Source organism: Littorina saxatilis, linkage group LG13 (genome assembly GCF_037325665.1).
Source record: "Littorina saxatilis isolate snail1 linkage group LG13, US_GU_Lsax_2.0, whole genome shotgun sequence".
Classification (NCBI taxonomy): domain Eukaryota; kingdom Metazoa; phylum Mollusca; class Gastropoda; order Littorinimorpha; family Littorinidae; genus Littorina; species Littorina saxatilis.
Genome location: NC_090257.1, coordinates 35,619,251 through 35,642,214, shown reverse-complemented (window position 1 = coordinate 35,642,214; position 22,964 = coordinate 35,619,251). Strand labels below are relative to the sequence as shown.

The 22,964-nt window shown below is 42.6% G+C and overlaps 1 protein-coding gene across 1 annotated transcript in view; it reads left to right on the top strand.

Annotated features, from left to right (window-relative positions):
* Window positions 1–316: 316 nt before the first annotated feature.
* The window catches only part of LOC138945605 (26S proteasome non-ATPase regulatory subunit 1-like), a 48,966-nt gene continuing 26,318 nt past the window's right edge, over window positions 317–22,964 (top strand). The window contains exons 1-18 of the mRNA XM_070317052.1: window positions 317–433; window positions 1,791–1,834; window positions 2,646–2,719; window positions 3,137–3,200; window positions 3,962–4,067; window positions 9,601–9,743; window positions 10,394–10,456; window positions 10,661–10,804; window positions 11,125–11,193; window positions 12,379–12,575; window positions 12,876–12,984; window positions 13,316–13,453; window positions 14,224–14,312; window positions 15,645–15,723; window positions 18,347–18,520; window positions 19,396–19,456; window positions 20,156–20,283; window positions 20,803–21,018. Coding sequence (XP_070173153.1) covers window positions 403–433; window positions 1,791–1,834; window positions 2,646–2,719; window positions 3,137–3,200; window positions 3,962–4,067; window positions 9,601–9,743; window positions 10,394–10,456; window positions 10,661–10,804; window positions 11,125–11,193; window positions 12,379–12,575; window positions 12,876–12,984; window positions 13,316–13,453; window positions 14,224–14,312; window positions 15,645–15,723; window positions 18,347–18,520; window positions 19,396–19,456; window positions 20,156–20,283; window positions 20,803–21,018 — 1,929 coding nt within the window. The 5' untranslated portion in view covers window positions 317–402. The remainder of the gene's footprint in view (window positions 434–1,790; window positions 1,835–2,645; window positions 2,720–3,136; window positions 3,201–3,961; window positions 4,068–9,600; window positions 9,744–10,393; window positions 10,457–10,660; window positions 10,805–11,124; window positions 11,194–12,378; window positions 12,576–12,875; window positions 12,985–13,315; window positions 13,454–14,223; window positions 14,313–15,644; window positions 15,724–18,346; window positions 18,521–19,395; window positions 19,457–20,155; window positions 20,284–20,802; window positions 21,019–22,964) is intronic.

Below are 22,964 nucleotides of genomic sequence, written 5' to 3'. Positions count from 1 at the left end.
CACTAAAATGCAAGTACACAAGCAACAAAATAAACGGAAGACAAACACTCTGATTCATTAGTACACAGTGCACAGTGCAAATCTATCTTTTGGGTTCGACTATATCTTAATACCCAAATATGAAAGAAATGAAATTGCAGAATCTGTGTTGTTAAATTATGCCAATTAGAGCCCTTAAATAATGCCCAAATGAGTTCTGTTCGTTTGTTTTTAAACATAAAAACGATGTGAGATGGCTTTTGATCACTAGTTTTAACAATGTACTTTTGATTGTTAAACTTTTTGAACGTTTAAGTATTGAGAGAATGAGTTTTGTGTAAACAGTTACAAACCAAAAACACGCTGTTCCCAAACGACGAACGTGGGGAATTTTAGAGAGAGTTTTCAAGGAAAACATCAAGAATGACCGCCGCCGTTCAGATAACCTCAGCCGGTAAGTTCATCTTAACAAATATATCGTTGTTCGTACGATGGTATTTAATGAAATTAGTGAAAAATAATGAAATTGTTAGACATAACCCGTCTACTTTTCATACAAAGTCTTCAAAGTGGCTGAGTCACAAGTAGAATTTTTCGCGGTAGACCAGAAATAGGTGGAGAATGACCGGGCAATTAACATGATTGAAATTTTACTCTACTGGGAAAAGTAGAGTACCATTTCCCTTTAAAATGTACGGCCAAACATTTGACATTATTGGACGGTTTTCCATAGTTAATTTATTGAGCAAAATACTTGGTTAAACTTTAAAGGTACTGGGAAGTTTCATTGTTGACTGGGTTGAGGTAATAGACCTTTTCGGTATCTGAGCAGCTCTCGAACATCGAGAGAACTTAGAACCTTGGCTTGTGCAGCTCGCACAAGATCGCTGTACCGCATGCTTTGCTAGGCTCTGAAGTTTGCGAGAGATTACGAGAGCTTGGAATACCGATAGGGTCTATTCCGTTATGATTTGGGAATGTAGCAAGTTTCAGGGAGGGCGGTTTTACTATTAAGCCATGAATAAAAAGTTTGTATTCTTCTCAAACTCCCAGTAAAAACAAAAAATAACTTCAAGTGATGAAAGGAAACAAGGGTAGGCAATCACTTTTTTTTTTAAAACTTTTTTTTCGAATGTGTACAAATTAAACCTACTTGACAGGGAAATAAGTGTGCGACTCAGGCGCTTTCGCTTTCATTGCGTTTTCTGCACTCGCTTTCTTGTGTGTGTTTTTTTAATTTTTTTTAACAAATGTAATAAAAAGTTATAGGGTCGGCCCCTAAAAATAGGGTAGGTCGGGTTACCGTAACCACACCTTTTTTTTTTTAGGCCTAATGAAAGAGACCCGGTCAAAACTCAGTGACAGTGATCGAAAATGTATCGTATGGTACCAACTTGTATGCATTTGGAAGCAATTCTTAATGGTATTCCTGTTGTTTCCGATGCTTCTTCTATTTATAAGTCTGATACAGGCACTTGGTGTTCATTTTCTGCAAGCAGTTTAGGCCAGTTTTAAAACAGTTACAACTTACATTACCACAATCACCTCTTTGTCTTGGGTATAACTTATAGTCACTATAACTCAAAGAGCAAGTTTCCTTAAAAAAGACATAAGCAATATGGCTACTTTCAAGAAGTGCAGAAATGCAATCAAGTTGTATGACTCTAGTACAACAGTCAACAGTACTTCCTGTCACTAAATTTGAAATTGGAAGCGTGCCTAGCAGTAATTTCAAATCATTAACTCATTTACAAACTTAAAATACTAACCACTTTCAGGCCTGATGTTGATTTGGTTTTGTATTGTTACAGCTGGGGTGCTCTCCCTCCTGGATGAGCCAGAGCCTCAGTTAAAGGTAAGTTACTCTGTCCTGTGTTACTGTTGCATTTTCTTGGTTCCTGTTCAATCACATACTGATAATGATAGACGTCAAGTGGTGTAACTGTTCTTATAAGCTTGCATGATGAAGTCTTGTGATTATTTTGGGAGGAGTACAAACCAGACATTTGCTTGTTGATACGTTTACGTTTAAACTTAGAAATATTACTGATGGTCGTAATACACTAGAACCCCCTTTTAAGACCTCCGTAAATCTGAGAAAATCAGATTTTAAAGTGGGGGTAAATTTACAGCTATATTATGATTATGAACAAAAAATGTGAAAAACTAAGGTCTTCAAAAGGGGAAGTCTTAAAAGGGGTTCAACTGTAATCAGTCTTTTTTGTTGGTGGTTGGCCAGGTGACTCACTGAATTTTTGACTGACCTTTCTTGCCACACAATAGGCTGAGTGTGACTTTTGGCATAATTTATACTTTGGAAAGCTTCCTCAAGTTCCTGTACACAATTAACTTTGCTATTCCCAGTGTCCCCTGCTTGTTTTTTCTCCTGATGTATTTGTTAGAATTTTCTATGCACAAAGCCTTGAGGCAGTTGGGCAATAAACTTTTGTAAGCGTCTTACAAGTTACATGGGACACACAAAAATCAGGTTTTGTTTCAATTTCATGATTGTCTCATTCAGTGAGCTGTTGACTGTTACTGTTTTTGTGTGCAAGTCTAATTCAAGGGCTGTAATTGTAATGATGTGTCTTCTTGAACCATGTCTTCATTTATTCTGCAATGAATTTTGCTAGTTCGGGATTGATTTTGGTTCTGTTTTGTTACAGATGTTTGCTCTGCAGAAACTGGACAAGATTGTTGGAGTGTTCTGGGCTGAAATCTCAGAGTCCATTGACAAGATGTGAGTGTTGTTCCTGCTGTGTGTCTGATGACAGTTATACGTTTTTTTGTTGTATCTGTACTTTTATACAGTGGATTTCTAGTACATTAGATACTACCACTACTGAGTACTGCTAGATCTATACAGTGTGCTGGTCAGCTTGCAGATAAATGACCACATATATTCGCAACTGTGAGCTACATACTTTGAAACTTACCAATTGCTAGAATGCTGATACGGAAACTTAATGTTTCTCTTAGTCTCTCTCTGCCGCTTTTCTCATTCATACCCGTTCATATGGGGCTATTGCCTTAAATGAATGATCAAGCCATCCCTCTCTCTCTGGACCGCTTTGATCTTCTGGTTTTCCACTTAAATCATCTTAATCAAGTTATGATTTGTGTCAGCATTATTACTTATTTTCTCTGACTGTTACAGCGAGGTGCTTTTTGAAGATCAGGGGTTCAAGAGCAAGCAGCTGGCTGCGCTGGTGGCCTCTAAGGTAAGGTTGGATCTTGTTATACAGCGTGGTGGTCGAGGTAACGTTCAACGTATTTAGTTTCTGGGATTTTACTGGTGATTTTTTTCTTCTCAAATTTGCCATGTTTTGTCATGATGAAAGAAATTTGACGAAATGTTTGGCATTTTGCTGGCGCCAAACGACATCCCTGTGGTGAAAAGGGAATCAATATAGGTGTTCAAGTTTCACCTGTCAATGTTTTTTAAAGAAAATAATAAAGTAGTGCTTGTCAGAAAACCGTACAGAAGTATTTTGTTATTGGTTTTATCATTATTTTTATGGGGTTGACTTCTATGTTGTTTTTGTTTGTGTCTTACTCTTAGTTTGTTGCCAACCTCATCACATCCATATTTCATATGTGATCAGTATACATATTAAGTCTCCAGGTAGATCAGTTCGCCATTAAAGTATGTGCAGCAGTTACAATGCGTGTGTTTTGTTCTATAGAGTTTGCTTGTCCATCACAGTTTAACCGAGGCAACCATTGCTGTTGATCAGTAAACACAAGCAGTCATGGGTGTCAACTGTCATCGCGTCTTTTGAAACATGCGCAGCGGACCTCACTAATCACTCCTGCCATTATCGCTTGCTTTGACAGTTAACCATGTGTAGGCAGTACCCAGCCAATAAACATCCTGACAAGAGTTATTCCAGTAATCATTCAGACATCCTGACAGAGTTATTTCTGGAACTCATTGATTGTTTTTTCATGGTGATCTTATTGTGTTTGTTGTTGTTGACAGGTGTACTACCACCTTGGAGCCTACGAGGAGTCTCTGACCTACGCCCTGGGTGCTGGGGACCTCTTCAACGTCAACGACAACTCCGAGTTTGTGCAGACCATCATTGGTGAGCTTCAAGAGTAGTGTTGGAGGGGGGGGGGGGGGGGGGGGGCCTTGAAAATATCAAAACAGTTGGCGACCATCTCTCCATCTCGACCACCTGCCGAAACCACCAACCCAAAGGAACCCCAGATGAATTCATTTCAATATAATTCACCTTTCCATAGCGACCTGCTGTCTTTGACAACCATTTTTGGTCAGTCCCTTGGGTGGTCATTGTGGACTGGACCATACACTACCTTGTGATTGCCCCCCCCCCCCCCCCCCCCCCTTATGCACCGATTTAGCTCAGAACGGGGTGGGCGTTTGCTCGATACTGAGCGCTTATAAAGTAGTCCACGGTATTTGTATGGATACTGTTAATAATAACTGGAGATAAAAGGGTACGAAATTACGGTATTTGTATGGATACTGTTAATAATAACTGGTGGTAGAAGGGGCGGAGCTTAGGAATGCATGGGTGAAACTAGCCCGTCAATTGACTGAAATCCGTCAATCTGAAAATAAGTCCAATTTTGAAGGAAAAAAAAAAAAATTTGAAAAAAAACCAAACGAAACTACTTGCGGAACGTGTTTTCGAACTGCTATAGTGAACCGGTTGCAGTTTGCCCGGAAACAGAAGCGCTTTTGCCCGTGCTCGCGATAAACCCCGTAGGCGAGGTTTCTTTGCTTTCGGATTCGCTCTGCATCACGATAAAAAAAAAAAAGTTCTCTCGCGTTTTGGCAGGCATTACGAAGTGGTGACAGGATTTCTGCGACAAAGATGCCGGTTTTGACGGAAAACGCACGGACAGATCTTATTGATGCTGGTCTAGCCAACAAATGGCAATGGGACTGGTTGGAGTTCATGAAACTAAAACTGTGTGTGATAAGTTTGGTGCTTGAAACTCAAGTGCTTTTCCTTGAGAACTTTGCACTACAGTGGAACCCCTCTCTAGCGACCTTGAAAATGTTGACAAAAATCGGTCCTTATGGAGGGGGGTCCTTACAGAGGGAGGGGGCGGGGTCAGGGGGCCACAAAGAAAGTCACCTCAGATTTTCTTAAAAAAAGAAAACAGAGAAGTTTGAGTTGCTGACGACCGTTTCCTCAAGCAAACTGCTTCGATTTCATGTTTGACATTGTCGATGGTGTCCACCAGTTTTGGTGCATGTACTACCCTCAGATCTCAGTACCCTGGCCAAGTTTCCTCTCAAGACATCAAAGAGACCGCGCCATAGGTTAAACTCACCATAGGTTAAACTCGGTCACTGACCCAGGTGCAGGAAGTGTTTCCTCTCTCAGATATGAAAGGGGAACCACCTCTCATAGCTAAAACTGGGTCAATGACCCCTGGGAAGAAGGTCAGTGTCTTTTAACAAGGCCACCCAGCTATCACAATGGACCTGCCTTTGATCTCGATGATTGGTTTGTGATGTTTACTCAGCCCACCCAACCATCACACCTCTCAGCGGTTTAGTGCCTTTGCTTACGCGAGACGGTTATAACTGGTTATAACCGGTTTGTCAGGGATGCCTTACGCTGACTGAGAGTCTTGGCTTTGTCTGACAAAGTCGTTGCACAAGCTGTTAGGTCGATCCTTAGACGTTAGAGCGGGGTGGTCGCTACACTGGTGACAACTATATAAGGAAACACATCGGTTAAAAAAAAAAGGGTCGTTGTGGCGGGGTAGTCCTTAGACTGAGAGGGGGGGTCTTACTCTTAGAGAGGGGTTTCACTGTATAAGAGATGCTACTGCTTAGTTGCTACTTTGTGCAGTGCTACATCATGCTGTTTGCATGTGTGAAATTCTGTTTCATCATTTATTTCAACTAGTGGTACCCGTGCTACGCACTTTGTGTGCTGCGCATGCGATGTCATTTTGTTGGTTATGTGCTTGTAAAAATGTTGTTTGCACCCCTCCCCCCCCCCCCCCCCCCCCCCCCGCACATTATCCCGCATATAATGAATTATATTCTCTTGGGGAGCATGGGTTTCAATACATTTTGTTATTAATGAGATGCCATTTCATGATATGTGTGAATTTATATATTTAATCATTTTAACTTTATGTAATCAATGTTTGTATCTTATTAAACGAAGATCTAATGAGTTAAGGTGTTTGTTGCCATGAGTGTTTGTAGCAAGTTTGATGATTGGGAATTGCCATAGCTCAGTCTGGGATAGTTTGTACTCGTCCCCAAACAACTGAAGGACCATAGTTTGTTTACAGAAAGCTATAGACTGAGCCGTGAGATCCAGCCATTTATCTTGCCAGAGATCCGCACAGGGTTCGTACAGAGTCCTTGAACCCTGGAAAACTCCTTGAAAATTGGAAAACCTTTTCCAGGCCTTGAAAAGTGCTTGAAAATAGAGATTTGTTAAATAGTCATTGAAAAGTACTTGATTTTTTCAAATTGTTGCCTATACATTTCGTCAGCAGCTTGTCTTATTTAAAAAAAATGCAACCCCCTTTTTTTCGTCAAATACAGTACACACACATTTTGGGAGAATAAAAGATCGAGTGAAAACGAAAGTAGACGAACTATTACTAGTCACCCGTAGTTGCTTCCCTTCCCGGAAGTTGGCAATGCAAACAACTACGGAATGACTAATAGTTTGCAGACTTGAAAAACTGAAGGTAAGCTTGGTGCTTTGCATTAATTTGAGGAAAATCATGTCCTTGAAAAGCATTTATTTGGTCCTGGAAATGTCCTTGAAAACTCATTGAATTGTATCAGCTCTGCCCTGCAGGAACCCAGTCCGCATGGGATGTGTTGTTGATACTTGCAAAATTTAACAAAGCAGCTATTTTGAAAAATATTTACTTAAACCAACAATACATCCATGTGGAGCACTGGTTACTTGAGGGATTACTGTGGTAATTGTGACCAAACGCCGCAAAAGGAAATCACACAATATCACAATTGTAATCATTTTAACACTTTAATAAAATTAACGAAAGAGATTATTAAAAATTGAAAAACCAAATTTATTTCACAAAAAAACACCAACAAAATAGTAGTTTTGTTATGACACGATAGTGACATCTCAAACACACACACACACACACAGTGCACACACACAATCGAGTGCAGCATCCATGAACACACACACAGACAAACACACACACAATAAATGTACGTCCAATGGAACGTGTGCGCGTGTGTGTGGATGCTGTTTTCAGGTAATAGAACCCCCCACATGTATGGCCTATGCCATGGGTTAGAGAAGTAGAAAAAGCAAGATTCGTTCACCCCCCCCCCCCCCCCCCCCACATGTAATGCGCCATGGGTCATAGATTTTTACGAAATGGAAATCTAAAACGTCCAAAATATATAATGATTCAAACGCATATTCAGACCTGGGAACCCCTGTTTTGCACTTTGACTATTCTCTGTTTCTCAAACAAACTTGGTGTATTATCAAAAAAATGAGCGTACTCCACACAGCGTGTATCCATGATTAAAACATGCCTCATGCGCGTCAAAATGGCGGGGGGAGACTGCAAATTCTCTATCTCTATAGTATAACCCCTGTGGCAGAATACAGCAAGGTTAGGAACACTTTACGAAAGTTTTACAGACTGATAAATGGGATTTACCTGTAGAGCCAGTTGATGCGACAGCAGATTGACAGCTGTCTCGATTCAAAGCTGGGCAGAAGCAAGCGGTCCGAATGTTGCCACGCTTTAGGTCTGACTAAAGACTGCGCGACCGCACGCGACTATACAAACAAACAAAATAAAATACAGCAGGAATGACGTTTGCATGAATCCATGATTACGTCTACATGAACAACAGTGATAAAAGTGCGCATCTCTTCCCAGCCGTGCAGCGCTTTGAAAGTTGGAAGCATTAAAATTTAAACGGGTAAAAGCCATCGTGAAGATACGAAAAAAAGGTATGACGTCTAAAATACATAATGATTCAAACGCATAGTATAACAACAGAAAATATATTCATGGTTCACACACACAATCGAGTGCACACATCCATGCTTATTTAAAGTCATGTACACACACACACACACACACATACACACACACACACATACATGGCATCAAGCAATACACAATTAAATGACACATATGGAAAACGTATAATGAACATGAACATGGCAAGTAATTCACACCGTTACCTACTATAAAATTGATGATATATATATACCACTCACTTGCTATTCGCCTAAAAGCTTGCAGTGTGCTGTGACACATATAAGAAACCAGAAAAAAAAAGGACTTTACTTTGGCGAAAAGAGCATATGCTGCTTATTTTTGTACATAACTGCTATAACTGTATTTTTTCCGAACACTTACATGTAAAAAACATGGAGATATATCTTACCATTTCACTAAGACAGCCAAAATAACGGTCAAATTAAGGGGAGATCATGATGACGTACATGTCTATGGTTGCACCGTGGGGAAATATTTAGTCGCTGGAACCTATAAGGTTATACGGCGACTTATCAGATGATAATGTTTCGAACTTATCTTTTAAAAATTAAGTAAACAAATCTATGGAATATTTTGGAGTTCCATTAACAGATAAACAGATCTATCTATCTTCTTATTATTTTAGGTTCGTCTGGGGTAGAGAAATAAAACACACAGCTAGGTTCGTCTGAGGTGCGGTCGCGTAGTGTTTAGTCAAACCGTTCGCTTTCGGCCAATGGGATAGCTGGGATATTCTGTCTGCTACGACATTTCACGTTAAAAAGGCCTCAAAAAGCCATTTCGCTTTCGAAGTCGTCAATCTAACCCAGCCTATCGTCTTCATCGCGATCCGTTACTACGGGAAAACCGAGGGACAGGGTCCAAACCGGCGGGGTTTGGTAGGAGATACGTCCACACGGCGAAAAAGGCCACGCGTATTGAAGTTGAAGAAGAACCAATCACAGATCTCTTTCGGCGAGGTCAAAGTTCAGGTCAAAGTTCACTGTTGTCTGCTCAAATTTGCGAGACAAACCTCTTGAAACTTTGTTCGTGGACAAAATTGGAAGTCGGGACCTAGCGGAATCGATTTCCTGGGTCACGTTGGCATGGTAACCGAAGGAGAAGGCACAAATCCGCGCGGTTTGGTCACAGGAATCGAAAAACCACCGAAAACCCTACCAGTATTATATAGTAGATGCCTGTCTGGCAATGTTTGCTTCTTATAATTAAATATTTCGAACTTTTATTTCAGTTGTTCAGTTTCTATTTCATGTAGTATGGCTGTTGTCAATGATAATTGTTATCAGTTGTGTCGTTGTGTTGGAAGATGCAAGCGTGAAAGGATACACAAAAAAATGATTACTTCTGTGAATTGTTTTGATTTTGTTTACCCTTTTTACCATATCATTAGAATCTGAAGGTTTTTTTTGACCTGCATGATAGTGTATTTTTTTGCCAGGAAAGGCCTGGGCGGCCTCTGGACCCCTGCCTCAAAAAAATTTCAGTCAATTTGATTTTCTTAGGTTTCACCCATGGGAATGTGATTACTTTTTGTCCAGTACTTTTAACGAAGAAAGCAATAATAAAAAACACATTTAAAACTTAAAAGTTGTCTGTGTGTTTCAGCCAAGTGCATTGACCACTACACCAAGCAGAGGGTGGAGAATGCTGAGCTGCCGGACGATGAGCACAAAGCCATTGACCCTCGTCTGGAGGCCGTCGTCAACCGCATGTTCAAGCGCTGCATGGATGACAAACAGTTCAAACAGGTAATGGACATTTAGCTAGGTTCTTCCCCCGATATCAACATATGGCTGCCTAAATGGCTGGGTTAAAACAGTCATACAAATAACAAAAAACATGAACAAAAATATAAGTGTACGTGTGCCATGAACGAAGAAAACTTTGGCAAAATGGGGAAAGGTTGACATGAAAGATTGCACAAATAATTGAAGTCTTGAAGAAACTTTGTTGGCTATTTTGGCAAATTTGTTGAGGAAAATAAATCCCAGCAACATCCCTTGTGTGTGCATTTTACATTGTAGAAATGACATGTCACAATTTGTACTTTGTTTGATTTGGGCGATCAGTTACAAAAACTAATCACATGGTGAAAAAAACAAGCAACGGGAGAGTAAATTGAAACACACATATACTGATCTGGAAAGTTAACCCTCACTATCTTAAATTTGGGCATAATGCGTCCCTTTCTTCCTTGCTAATCTGTACCGTGCAGATGCTTTAATCCTATTACTAACTTCGCATCTTTTGAGGACATTGATGCATTTTCCATGCATAGTCAGATTTCCATGCAATGTTTGCAGAATGTATTTTGCATTGCTGACGAATGACTGCTAAGACACGTTCAAGTTTAGAGGTTAATTTGGCATAGCTGACTAATTGTGTCATTTATGTGCAGGCTCTTGGAATTGCCCTGGAGACACGCAGAATCGACATCTTTGAGAAGGCTGTCAAGTTGGCGGTAAGTTATAGTTATTTCAATAACGAATTGTTTGTTGCTTATCTTTTTCTTGTTAATTGACATGTCATTGCATACTTGTAACCTCTTTGAGAGACTGGGGAGGTTTTTCCATAACTTGAGCTCTGATAAGCTCAAACTAGAAAATAAAGCACTATGCATTGTTTTGTGTCGTGGTTGTCCTAACGCCTGTGTTGTGGTGAACAGGACGACATCCCAGCCATGCTGACGTACGCGTTCAAGGTGTGCATGGCGCTGATCCAACACCGTCAGTTCCGTAACACCATCCTCAACGTTCTGACCAACCTCTACATGGGTCTGAACGTCCCCGACTACATCAACGTCTGTCAGGTTGGTTGGTTATTATTTTTGATCGTCTCTTTAGCCGATATTGGCATTGCTATTGGAGACTGATGCAAGTTTGTTTCTTTCCTCAGTTCATGTGGCAAGCTCCTTGCTTAAAACTATTTACAATCAGGTCTATCACTGAAAAAAGAAGGTTGTAAAACACATGTTTTCTTTCTTTTGATATGTTTCTGTAAAACATAAATTGTTGAGCTGCAGCGTTAGATTACCCTTGCTCCATCTTTATATCAATGGCAGTTGCCTCCCGGAGTGGAGAGTGTTGGACATCCTTGTTCTGACGGTTCCTTTTCTGCATTTTCTTGCAGTGCTACATTTTTTTGGATCAACCCAACGCTGTGGCTGAAATCCTTGAGAAACTGCTCAGAGGAGATGAGGTATGTCTGGAACAGGTGAAAGGGGAGCTCTTGTAAAAAGCGGATACTGTGGAGTGTTCATTGGAAAGAAAACTGACAAATCAGGGGCCATGATGTGTCATTGGAATCTTGTGTGGTGTCACGTTGACTTAAGCTCTGCTATCACGGTTCTATTTGTGAGTGCAAGAGAAGGTCTCATAACACATACATATTACAAGAAGGGTTTAGTTACTGGTGGACATGTCTGTTTAGTTTGTGAAGGTTACCCAAGGCATACTGATGCAGTTGGGCATGTATTCTGTACAGTGGAACGCCCCTTTTAAGACCCCCCAATTTAAGACTCCCTCCCTTTTAAGACACAGATTTCTCAGACATTCTGTAAATGTCCTGCCATTTTAAGTCTCCCTCCTTTTTAAGACCTGATTTTCTCAGATTTTTGGAGGTCTTAAAAGGGGGGTTCCACTGTACAAGAAAGTTCCAAGTAATGCATTGAAAATCATCTGCAAAGATGTCGGCAGATATTGGACATCGGGCCCCCTAAAATTTAAAAATGTGAATTGATTTGTCCATTCCTTTATCAAATAATTCGAGGTTGTAAATGCTGTTTTAAAGTTTTAGAGGAAATGTGAAAAACCTTAAATATGTTCAAGCAGAAAACGAAGACTTTTAGTTTTTTGTCCATTTACAACCCTGTTTTTGGGGGCTATATTCTTGTGATAACCACTATCTGTCTTTCGCCGGGAATCGGTACTGATGGCCTATTAGATAGGCTTTGCCAAGAAAGGAATACCATTTGATTTTCATAATTTATACAACCCTGCTGTTGCAACATTTTTCATGTTATAACAATTGACAACTATGTATACCAAGCATCAAGGCCCTCAAACTGACAGCCCACTTTGTGAATATCACGGGGCAATGGATATAGACACAATCATCAATACAATACAATACAATAATCTTTATTCATCTCTAAAAGAGAAATTACAAGCTTGACTGTGTGTCTGTAAAATCAATCAATTAATCAATCAACCATGCATGTAGTAACATTCACATCGCATATTCACATCATATCGTTACACGCAAACATTGTACCCACACACTTACTAAAATAAGCCTACAAATGCTGAAGAAGATTTTCATAAATGATACAACACTGCTGTTACAACTTTGTTCAAGCAATACCAACTGTCTGTCTGTGGTCAGGATTCAGTACTGATGGCATACCAGATTGGCTTTGACCTGTACGAGAGTGCTACCCAGCAGTTCCTGCAGATGGTCCAGTCCGCTCTGCGTGCTGTGGCACCCCTCCCCGCCCTCCTGCCAGACAAGGCAGCTAAGCCCCTGGAGACTACACCTGTCCAGGAGTCATCTGCCCCTGCCGACAAGAAGGACAGCGAAGCGTACGTTTGCGTTTATATAGACATTTTAGGGATGTTGTTAGGCGTCGGCTGTCAGAAAACGGCCAACACTTTTTTGTTCTAAGCAGGGGAAAGGTGACACAAAAGGCGGCCTAAAACTTCTCCAAACTGACAAAACTTTCATGGCCATTTCAGCAGATTTGCCAATAAAAATAAATCTGAGTAGCATCCCTAGATGTGGATAAATTTGGGAGCTTCAGGAATATTAGAGCATTGGATTATGTAGGTTATGTAGAGGTTTCGGAAGTGGCTAGCGTGATCACTGTGATTTATCTTATGCAGACCCATGGACACAATGGAAGACAATGTTGCCGTGGCAACCCCAACCATGTCAGTACACAGTGCCAAGCCTGCTTTAGCCGTCGCTGCCATCAAGGACTTGTCCAGTCTGGTACGTCTGTTGTCACGCTCAGTTTTATGTATCAAAATGGGCAATCTGTCCGTTACATGAGTTCTTTACATTTCTTTTGGTGATTGTTTACTCACGAATTCTACCTGTGGGGTTTTGTGATGGACTGACTGGGTTGGGGGTTGGGGGTTGGCGATACAAAAGTAAATCGGGGGAATCTATATAGAAACATGGTGGAAAAACAAACAGTACAAGGAAAAAGGTATGACTCATTTTAATGAGTAAGGTTTGTCCCTGAAAAATGAATGGAGGTATAAAGTCCAGTCATGAAGATATTATCTTTACTGACCACTGCATGACTCTCGGTCCGCAGAGTGAAATGGACAAAGGGCTGCAGGAGCGTCTGACCCGTCTGCTGACCATCTTGGGAGGGGAGACAACCATCTTCCTCCACCTCCAGTTCCTCATCAAGAGCAACAAGACCGACATGCTCATCCTCAAAAACACCAAGGTAGTCTTTGCCTTCGCTGGGAATAAATGATTATAATTGTGACAAATCATGTATGTTAATTGTTATTTACGTTTCCGCAGGTATAAGTGAGCCGTTTTGTAAGTTTAGATACCTTTAAATTGAACTTGAAATCATTGCACACTGTTTATAATCTCAGTCTTTTGTGTCTGTCACATCCATTTCATGATTGATTCTACATTGTTACAACATTGTCGTTTTTTGTTGGATTGGAGGCAGGGTAGAATGGTTAAGAGATAAGTGAAAAGAGTTTGAAAAAATGCAGTGAAACAAAAACTAAGCTGAAAAAACTTTACTTACTTGCCGAAATAGCTGCAAAAAAAATGTTGTCTCTCTTCTATTGTAATTATTTTGAGCCCTTTTCATGTAGAATCATACCTGCCAAATACCAACCTTCTGACAGGTGGTCCTCATGGAAAGTTGAATTATATAGGACAAAATGTTGTCTAAAATCCTGTGGGGGATGTTCTTAATAAGGAGGGTTACCCTCATGGAAATTCGGGCTGCTTTCTCACTGGGGAAAGCGAGCTGCCGTACAGTACGGCGCTACCCGTTTTCTTCTTCTTATTCCTTCATGCGTATTTTCATGTTTCCAAGCCCTGAGACTTTCGCCGTGAACTTGGGTTCTTTATCGTGCGCATGGGCAGGTGGTTGTTATTAAAAGGGGGTCGCCAAGGCAGATTTGGCAATACTTCACTGGCTAGAGACATTTGTGTGTAAAACTGTTGGGTAACACTGGTTGTTGTGTGCAGGATGCTGTGAGGAACTCGGTGTGCCACTCGGCCACCGTCATCGCCAACGCCTTCATGCACTACGGCACCACCAGCGACCAGTTCCTCAGGTGAGTGCTACACTTCATTCACATGTAGCATACGTTGCAAGCCCCTGGAGCAATTTTTTGATTAGTGCTTTTGTGAACAAGAAACAATTAACAAGTGGCTCTATCCCATCTCCCCCCCCTTTTCCCGTCGCGATATAACCTTCGTGGTTGAAAACGACGTTAAACACCAAATAAACAAACAATTCACATGTAGCTTGTTTAGTGTTGACACATTTTGCATGTAGCAAGAAATGCTTTACAGTGGGACCCCTCTTTAAAGACTGTAAAAAATGTGAGAAAATCAGATCTTAAAAAGGAGGGAGTCTTAAAATGGCAGTAAAGTCATTTCACTGGCACAATGATTGTATGTTGTTTGTTGTTTCCCAGCCATTTTTGACTCACATGCGAAGCAAAAGTGAGTCTATGTACTCACCCGAGTCGTCCGTCCGTCCGTCCGGACATCCGTCCGTCCGTCCATCCGGAAAACTTTAACGTTGGATATTTCTTGGACACTATTCAGTCTATCAGTACCAAATTTGGCAAGATGGTGTATGATGACAAGGCCCCAAAAAACATACATAGCATCTTGACCTTGCTTGCTATTTTTCCCATTTTCTCTGAAGTTTTTGAGATTGAATACCTCACCTATATATGATATATAGGGCAAAGTAAGCCCCATCTTTTGATACCAGTTTGGTTTACCTTGCTTCAAGGTCAAGGTCACAGGAGCTCTTCAAAGTTGGATTGTATACATATTTTGAAGTGACCTTGACCCTGAACTATGGAAGATAACTTAAAAATTATGTGGGGCACATGTTATGCTTTCATCATGAGACACATTTGGTCACATATGATCAAGGTCAAGGTCACTTCGACCCTTATGAAATGTGGCCAAAATAAGGTAGTGAACCACTAAAAGTGACCATATCTCATGGTAGAAAGAGCCATTAAGCACCATTGTACTTCCTATGTCTTGAATAACAGCTTTGTGTTGCATGACCTTGGATGACCTTGACCTTGGGTCAAGGTCACATGTATTTTGGTAGGAAAAATGTGTAAAGCAGTTCTTAGTGTATGATGTCATTGCTAGGTTTAGTTATTTGACCTTGACCCTGAAGGTCAAGGTCATGTAAAGGTCAAGGTCAAGCATGTGAGTCGTATGGGCTTTGCCCTTCTTGTTACATGTAATGTGCTCGCTGTGAACAAACTTATGAAAATGTTTTGATATTATTGTGTGCAAATAAAAGAAAGTTATTATTATTTTAAGCACTGGCGGTAACACAGGGATAAGAAACTACTGTTGTAAAGACCTTGTCTATTAGTCAAGCATTGCAATGAATGTTGTCTTTGCAGGGACAACCTTGAGTGGCTGTCAAGGGCAACCAACTGGGCCAAGTTCACTGCCACTGCCAGTCTGGGCGTCATCCACAATGTGAGTGATTTCATATCGCCTGTGTCTGGTAAAATACTGCAATATTCCGGTTAACGCAAAGACTTCGTAACGTCATGTTTTTGCTGGAGTCATCCACAATGTGAGTGATTTCATACCGCCTGTGTCTGGTAAAATACTGGAAATATACGATTTTTGGAAATAACTCCGTCAGGTTTGTATGGGCTGTGAAAGAGTGAATACCCTTGCTTCTCCTCCGACAAATAAAGTCACACGTGCTCCTATCCACGTGCTGCCGACACACTCCTTGCTAGTGATTGGCCCCTCCAATGTTTGTCCACACACTCCTCGCTAGTGATTGACCCGGCCCTGCAATGTTTGTCCACACACTCCTCGCTAGTGATTGGCCCCTCCAATGCTTGTCCGACACACCCCTCGCTAGTGATTGGCCCCTCCAATGCTTGTCCGACACACTCCTCGCTAGTGATTGGCCCCTCCAATGTGTGTCCGACACACTCCTCGCTAGTGATTGGCCCCTCCAATGTTTGTCCGACACACTCCTCGCTAGTGGTTGGCCCCTCCAATGCTTGTCCGACACACTCCTCGCTAGTGATTGGCCCCTCCAATGCTTGTCCGACACACTCCTCGCTAGTGATTGGCCCCTCCAATGCTTGTCCGACACACTCCTCGCTAGTGGTTGGCCCCTCCAATGCTTGTCCGACACACTCCTCGCTAGGGATTGGCCCCTCCAATGTTTGTCCGACACACCCCTCGCTAGTGATTGGCCCCATCCAATGCTTTTCCGACACACCCCTCGCTAGTGATTGGCCGCTCCAATGTTTGTCCGACACACCCCTCGCTAGTGATTGGCCCCTCCAATGTTTGTCCGACACACTCCTCGCTAGTGATTGGCCCCTCCAATGTTTGTCCGACACCCTCCTCGCTAGTATTTGGCCCCTCCAATGCTTGTCCGACACACTCCTCGCTAGTGATTGGCCCCTCCAATGTTTGTCCGACACACCCCTCGCTAGTGATTGGCCCCTCCAATGTTTGTCCGACACACCCCTCGCTAGTATTTGGCCCCTCCAATGTTTGTCCGACACACTCCTCGCTAGTGATTGGCCCCTCCAATGCTTGTCCGACACACCCCTCGCTAGTGATTGGCCCCTCCAATGCTTGTCCGACACACTCCTCGCTAGTGATTGGCCCCTCCAATGCTTGTCCGACACACTCCTCGCTAGTGATTGGCCCCTCCAATGCTTGTCCGACACACCCCTCGCTAGTGATTGGCCCCTCCAATGCTTGTCCGACACACTCCTCGCTAGTGATTGGCCCCTCCAACGCTTGTCCGACACACTCCTCGCTAGTGATTGGCCCCTCCAATGCTTGTCCGACACACCCCTCGCTAGTGATTGGCCCCTCCAATGCTTGTCCGACACACTCCTCGCTAGTGATTGGCCCCTCCAATGCTTGTCCGACACACTCCTCGCTAGTGATTGGCCCCTCCAATGCTTGTCCGACACACCCCTCGCTAGTGATTGGCCCCTCCAATGCTTGTCCGACACACTCCTCGCTAGTGATTGGCCCCTCCAATGCTTGTCCGACACACCCCTCGCTAGTGATTGGCCCCTCCAATGCTTGTCCGACACACTCCTCGCTAGTGATTGGCCCCTCCAATGCTTGTCCGACACACTCCTCGCTAGTGATTGGCCCCTCCAATGCTTGTCCGACACACTCCTCGCTAGTGATTGGCCCCTCCAATGCTTGTCCGACACACTCCTCGCTAGTGATTGGCCCCTCCAATGCTTGTCCGACACACTCCTCGCTAGTGATTGGCCCCTCCAATGCTTGTCCGACACACTCCTCGCTAGTGATTGGCCCCTCCAATGCTTGTCCGACACACTCCTCGCTAGTGATTGGCCCCTCCAATGCTTGTCCGACACACTCCTCGCTAGTGATTGGCCCCTCCAATGCTAGTCCGACACACTCCTCGCTAGTGATTGGCCCCTCCAATGCTTGTCCGACACACTCCTCGCTAGTGATTGGCCCCTCCAATGCTTGTCCGACACACTCCTCGCTAGTGATTGGCCCCTCCAATGCTTGTCCGACACACTCCTCGCTAGTGATTGGCCCCTCCAATGCTTGTCCGACACACTCCTCGCTAGTGATTGGCCCCTCCAATGCTTGTCCGACACACTCCTCGCTAGTGATTGGCCCCTCCAATGCTTGTCCGACACACTCCTCGCTAGTGATTGGCCCCTCCAATGTTTGTCCGACACACTCCTTGCTAGTGATTGGCCCCTCCAATGCTTGTCATAGTAAAAATCAAGGGTATTCACTCTTTCACAACCTATACAAACCTAACAGTTATTTTTGGATTTCGGCCGTCGCGATATAACCTTGAACGGTTGAAAACGACGTTAAACACCAAATGAAGAAAGAAAGAAAGTCTATTTCGGGTTAATGCAAGGACTTGATAGCTTCATGTATTTGCTGGAAAAACTTGAAATGATGCGTAAAAATCGAATCAGTGAAGAACAGCAACACATTCCTGTTACTAAACCTGATATTAATTTTGCTAAACCTGATATTAATTTTGCTGAACCTGATATTAATTTTGCTAAACCTGATATTAATTTTGCTAAACCCTATATTAATTTTGCAGGGACATGAGAAGGAGGCTCTGAACCTGATGTCATCCTACCTGCCAAAAGACACCACAGCTGGCTCGGCTTATTCTGAGGGGGGCGGCCTGTATGCTCTGGGTCTCATTCACGCCAACCATGGAGGGGAGATAACCGAGTACCTCCTGGGACAGCTCAAGGATGCGTCCACTGATGTAAGTCTGGAAGCTTGCTTGGATGTTCGGCATTATCAAATAAGATCCCCCGAAAGAGGTGTATGGCTGCCTAAATGGCGGGGTAAAAACAGTCATACATGTAAAAATCGTGGGAGTTTCAGCTCATGAACCAAGCGTAAGAACCTAATGAGTGAAGTAGGCTGAAACAAGGAGTGTGTTACACTTATTGTTTTTCATTTGTGCAAAAATGTATACACTGTCTTTGAGTTTAAAAATTACAGTGAAGTTTAAAGCTGTAGTTTTTTTTAATGTTTTGACGCAGGTTTTTTTGTATACATTCCAGCTCCCGTTGAAAGTTCTACTAGATTTGTTCAGTGTTCTGTGGTCATGTTCTTTTGTTGACTGGAGGAGTTCTGTCCCTTGTGTGATGGTTGTTACCAGCAGATTGCTGTTTTGAATGCTTCATCACAATGCTAGTGTGAGAGAAATGTAGCATAGAATAATGAGAAACATTTAGCGTACAGTAATGTATGACATTTTATATGTGAGACCCTTACAGTAGCGTTATGCAGATGTGGAAATCATAGGCACAAGGCATACGCCTCTCGGAGCGAAATGTCCCGGAGTAAAACATCCTACTGTTTAGCAGAAGTGAAATATTCTAGCAATTTACAGGAGGTATTGATGTGTGTTTGTGTGCGTGCGCGTGTGTGTACATATGTATGTTTTTGTAAAAATGATTCATTTCACTGTATTTCAGCAAATAATCAGCACGTAAAGTTGATATGTTGGAGTCAGTAAGGGAGCAAAATGTGTGGGCCGCATATGGAGCAAAATGTGTGGGCCGCATATTGTTCAGGAGCAAAATGTCTTGTATTTGTAAATGACCCGTTTTGATGTGTGCTTGTTGTCAGATGGTGCGTCACGGTGGATGCCTGGGTCTGGGTCTGGCTGCCATGGGAACAGCTCGCCAAGGTAAGAACATCTCTAGTCAATAAGACATAAGATTTTATTTCAACCACGTGCATTTCACAGGAATATATCTTGGTTTGAGTTCATTCAATACATAGTACATTTAAACACAACAACCACGTGCATTTCACAGGAATATATCTTGGTTTGAGTTCATTCAATACATAGTACATTTAAACACAACAACCAAACAGAGTGCTAACAGAACTGCGTACACACAATGAACAGTGTTTGGAAATAACTGGGTTTTTATGGGCTGTGGAAGAGTTTTTGCTGAGCTATACTTATAGTTTAGTGGCACTGATCGGTTGAAGGAAGCGACTGTGGCATCATGGTTAATGCGCATGTTTTCAAGGGAAAAGGGCATAATATTGAGCAAACACTAATATGCAGTGTTTACTTGATATTATGCCTTTTTGTTGTAGACGTATGAGTGTTTTATCATTTGAGTTTGTGTATTGCATGGTCAGTGGACATACATCTTTTTTTTAAATTCATGAAATTTTAGTTTCCTATGGGTTAGGGTTAGGCTAACCCTAACCCAAAATGGTGATGATTTTGTTTGTTTGTATGCTTGATTTTGTGGATTTTTATTGTGCATCATCAAAGCAGTGTCTTAATAAAGATGAACATTTTCTTTTGAAACATCATAATGTCTTCAAAGTGCTTTATGTTTATAACACTACACTGTATTGTGTGCAGACATCTACGAGCAGCTTAAGTTCAACCTGTACCAGGATGACGCAGTGACTGGCGAGGCAGCTGGTCTGGCTATGGGTCTGGTTATGCTGGGCACCAAGTCTGCCACCGCCATCGAAGACATGGTGGCTGTAAGTATACGCAAGTCTGGCTACAGCATGACTGGCAGTAGTGTACTAGTGGTCTGGTTATGGGTCTGGGTATGCTGAGCACCAAATAGACTTTAAAAGACACAGTGGCTACAAAGTTGGTCTGGCTGTAAGAATATTTGGTAGGAATATAGTAGTGGACTGGTTATGGCTCTGGTGATATTGGACATCAAGTCTGTCAATACAATCATAGATACGGTTGGTGCAGGTAGACTCAGCTAGTCTGGCTATAAGATGGTTGGGATGAATATAGGAGTGGACTGGCTAGGGTTTGGCTATGTCAGGAAACCAAATTGGCCTCCAAAGCAAAACTTAACCTGGAATCAAAAATACAATTGACCGATAGTGATAATTTATATTGTGAGGAGTTTCTCCTATTTTGCTGTTGGTGTCATGCACTGAAACCTGTGTCGATCCTGCCTTTACCATGTGTTGGTGTCATGCACTGAAACCTGTGTCGATCCTGCCTTTACCATGTGTTGAACCTTGACATTGTTTCAGTACGCCCAAGACACCCAGCACGAGAAGATCTTGCGCGGCCTGGCGGTGGGCATCGCCCTGACCATGTATGGGCGTCTGGAGGAGGCCGACGCTCTGATCGACAGCCTGTCGCGGGACAAGGACCCCATCCTGCGCTGGGCCGGCATGTACACGCTGGCCATGGCTTATGCTGGATCCGGCAACAACCAGGCCATCCGTCGTCTGCTGCACGTGGCGGTCAGTCTTTAAAAAAAAATAGTGTTTGTTTGTGTGTGTGAGTTGGTGTTGTATTCAATGGAATCCCCCTTTTAAGGCCTCCATAAATCTGAGAAAATATTGTCTTGAAAGGGAGGGAATTTTAAAATGCGAACAACCAGGCCATCCGTCGTCTGCTGCATGTGGTGGTCAATCTCTTTTTACAATGGTGTGTGTGTTTGTGTGTGTGTTGTATTTAGTGGAATCCGCCTTTTAAGGCCTCCAGAAATCTGAGAACATTATGTCTTGAAAGGGAGGGAGTTTTAAAATGCCGATGGTGGTACTTCTTCTTCTTCTGCGTTCGTGGGCTGAAATTCCCACGTACACTCGTGTTTTTTTGCACGAGTGGAATTTTACGTGTATGACCGTTTTTTTACCATGCCATTTAGGCAGCCATACGCCGTTTTCGGAGGAAGCATGCTGGGTGTTTTCGTGTTGCTATAATCTACCGAACTGACATGATGGATTACAGGATCTTTACCGTGCGTACTTGGTCTTGTGCCTGCGTGTACACACGGGGGGTGTTCGGACACCGAGGAGAGTCTGCACACAAAGTTGACTCTGAGAAATAAATCTCTCGCCGAACGTGGGGACGAACTCACGCTGACAGCGGCCAACTGGATACAAATCCAGCGCGCTACCGACTGAGCTACATCCCCGCCCACGCAGATGGTGGTACATTTACAGAGGTTGTGAAAGATAATGTGAAGAAGTAGTGTCTTTAACAAGAGCAGAAGTGGTCGTCATTTCAAATTGCATTGCATGTGATCAGAAAGGGCTTGTCTATAAATTTATGTTCTTGAACACTACACCCGGGAGACGGGCACAGTTGCTTAGTGGATAAGACATCGGCCTCCTAATCAGAGGGTCGTGAGTTCAAATCCCGGCTGCGGCCGCCTGGTGGGTTAAGGGTGGAGATTTTTTCTATCTCCCAAGTCAACTAATGTGCAGACTTGCTATGCCTTATCCCCCTTCGTGTGTACACGCAAGCACAAGACACAGTGCGCACAGAAATGATCCTGTAATCCATGTCAGAGTTTTGTGGGTTATATATATAGAAACACGAAAATACCCAGCATGCTTCCCCCGAAAGCGGCGTATGACTGCCTGAATGGTGGGGTAAAAACGGTCATACACGTAAAAGCATTGGGAGTTTCAGCCCATGAACGAAACAAACTACACCCGAAGAGTAACAAATATATATAGAGAGAATACTACATGGCTTGCTGTGTCGTACCAGATTTACACGAGTTTTTTAAAAAAATATTGAACTGCGAGCGAAAGCGAGCTGTTCACTATTTGAAAAAGCAACGAGTGTAAATCTGGTACGACACAGCAAGCCATGTAGTATTCTGTTTATCCTGCATACTGTACTTAGGTGTATTTTACTGAAAATGTCTTGCAGACGAGGCAGCTAAATTGAAGACGCTTGTTTTGGAACCTCGATCTCTTATAAAGCCTCGTGCAATCTATTACGTCAAAGCAAAGAAACGTCACTCTGAAAGTGTGGCGTGACGTGTTCTAAAGATTCATCGAGGGTAATTAGCGAGCGCAATTTTTGTTTCTATAATGACGTTTGTCTCGGCGCGGTGACTTTGGCATCATAAGCAGTGGATAAACGGGTCCCTGCCAGACTTGCTTGACATGACCTCATTTACATGATATACGTGATTTGAACGATTATTATCTCACGGGTGTCTCTCTCACGTATGTAGGATAAATGGTTTTATCCTACATGTGCGGGAGAGACCACCCATGTGATAACTAAACAATATCTTCACACATGTGTACATCATATGAATGAGGTCGGGTCAAACTACAGCCTGGCAGAGACCTCAGAAGTTATTTTCCACTGCTCATAAGAAAGTCGCTGAGACAAATTTCATTCCAAAAATGCTTTGTTGTTTTCTCTGTAAGAATTTTGGATA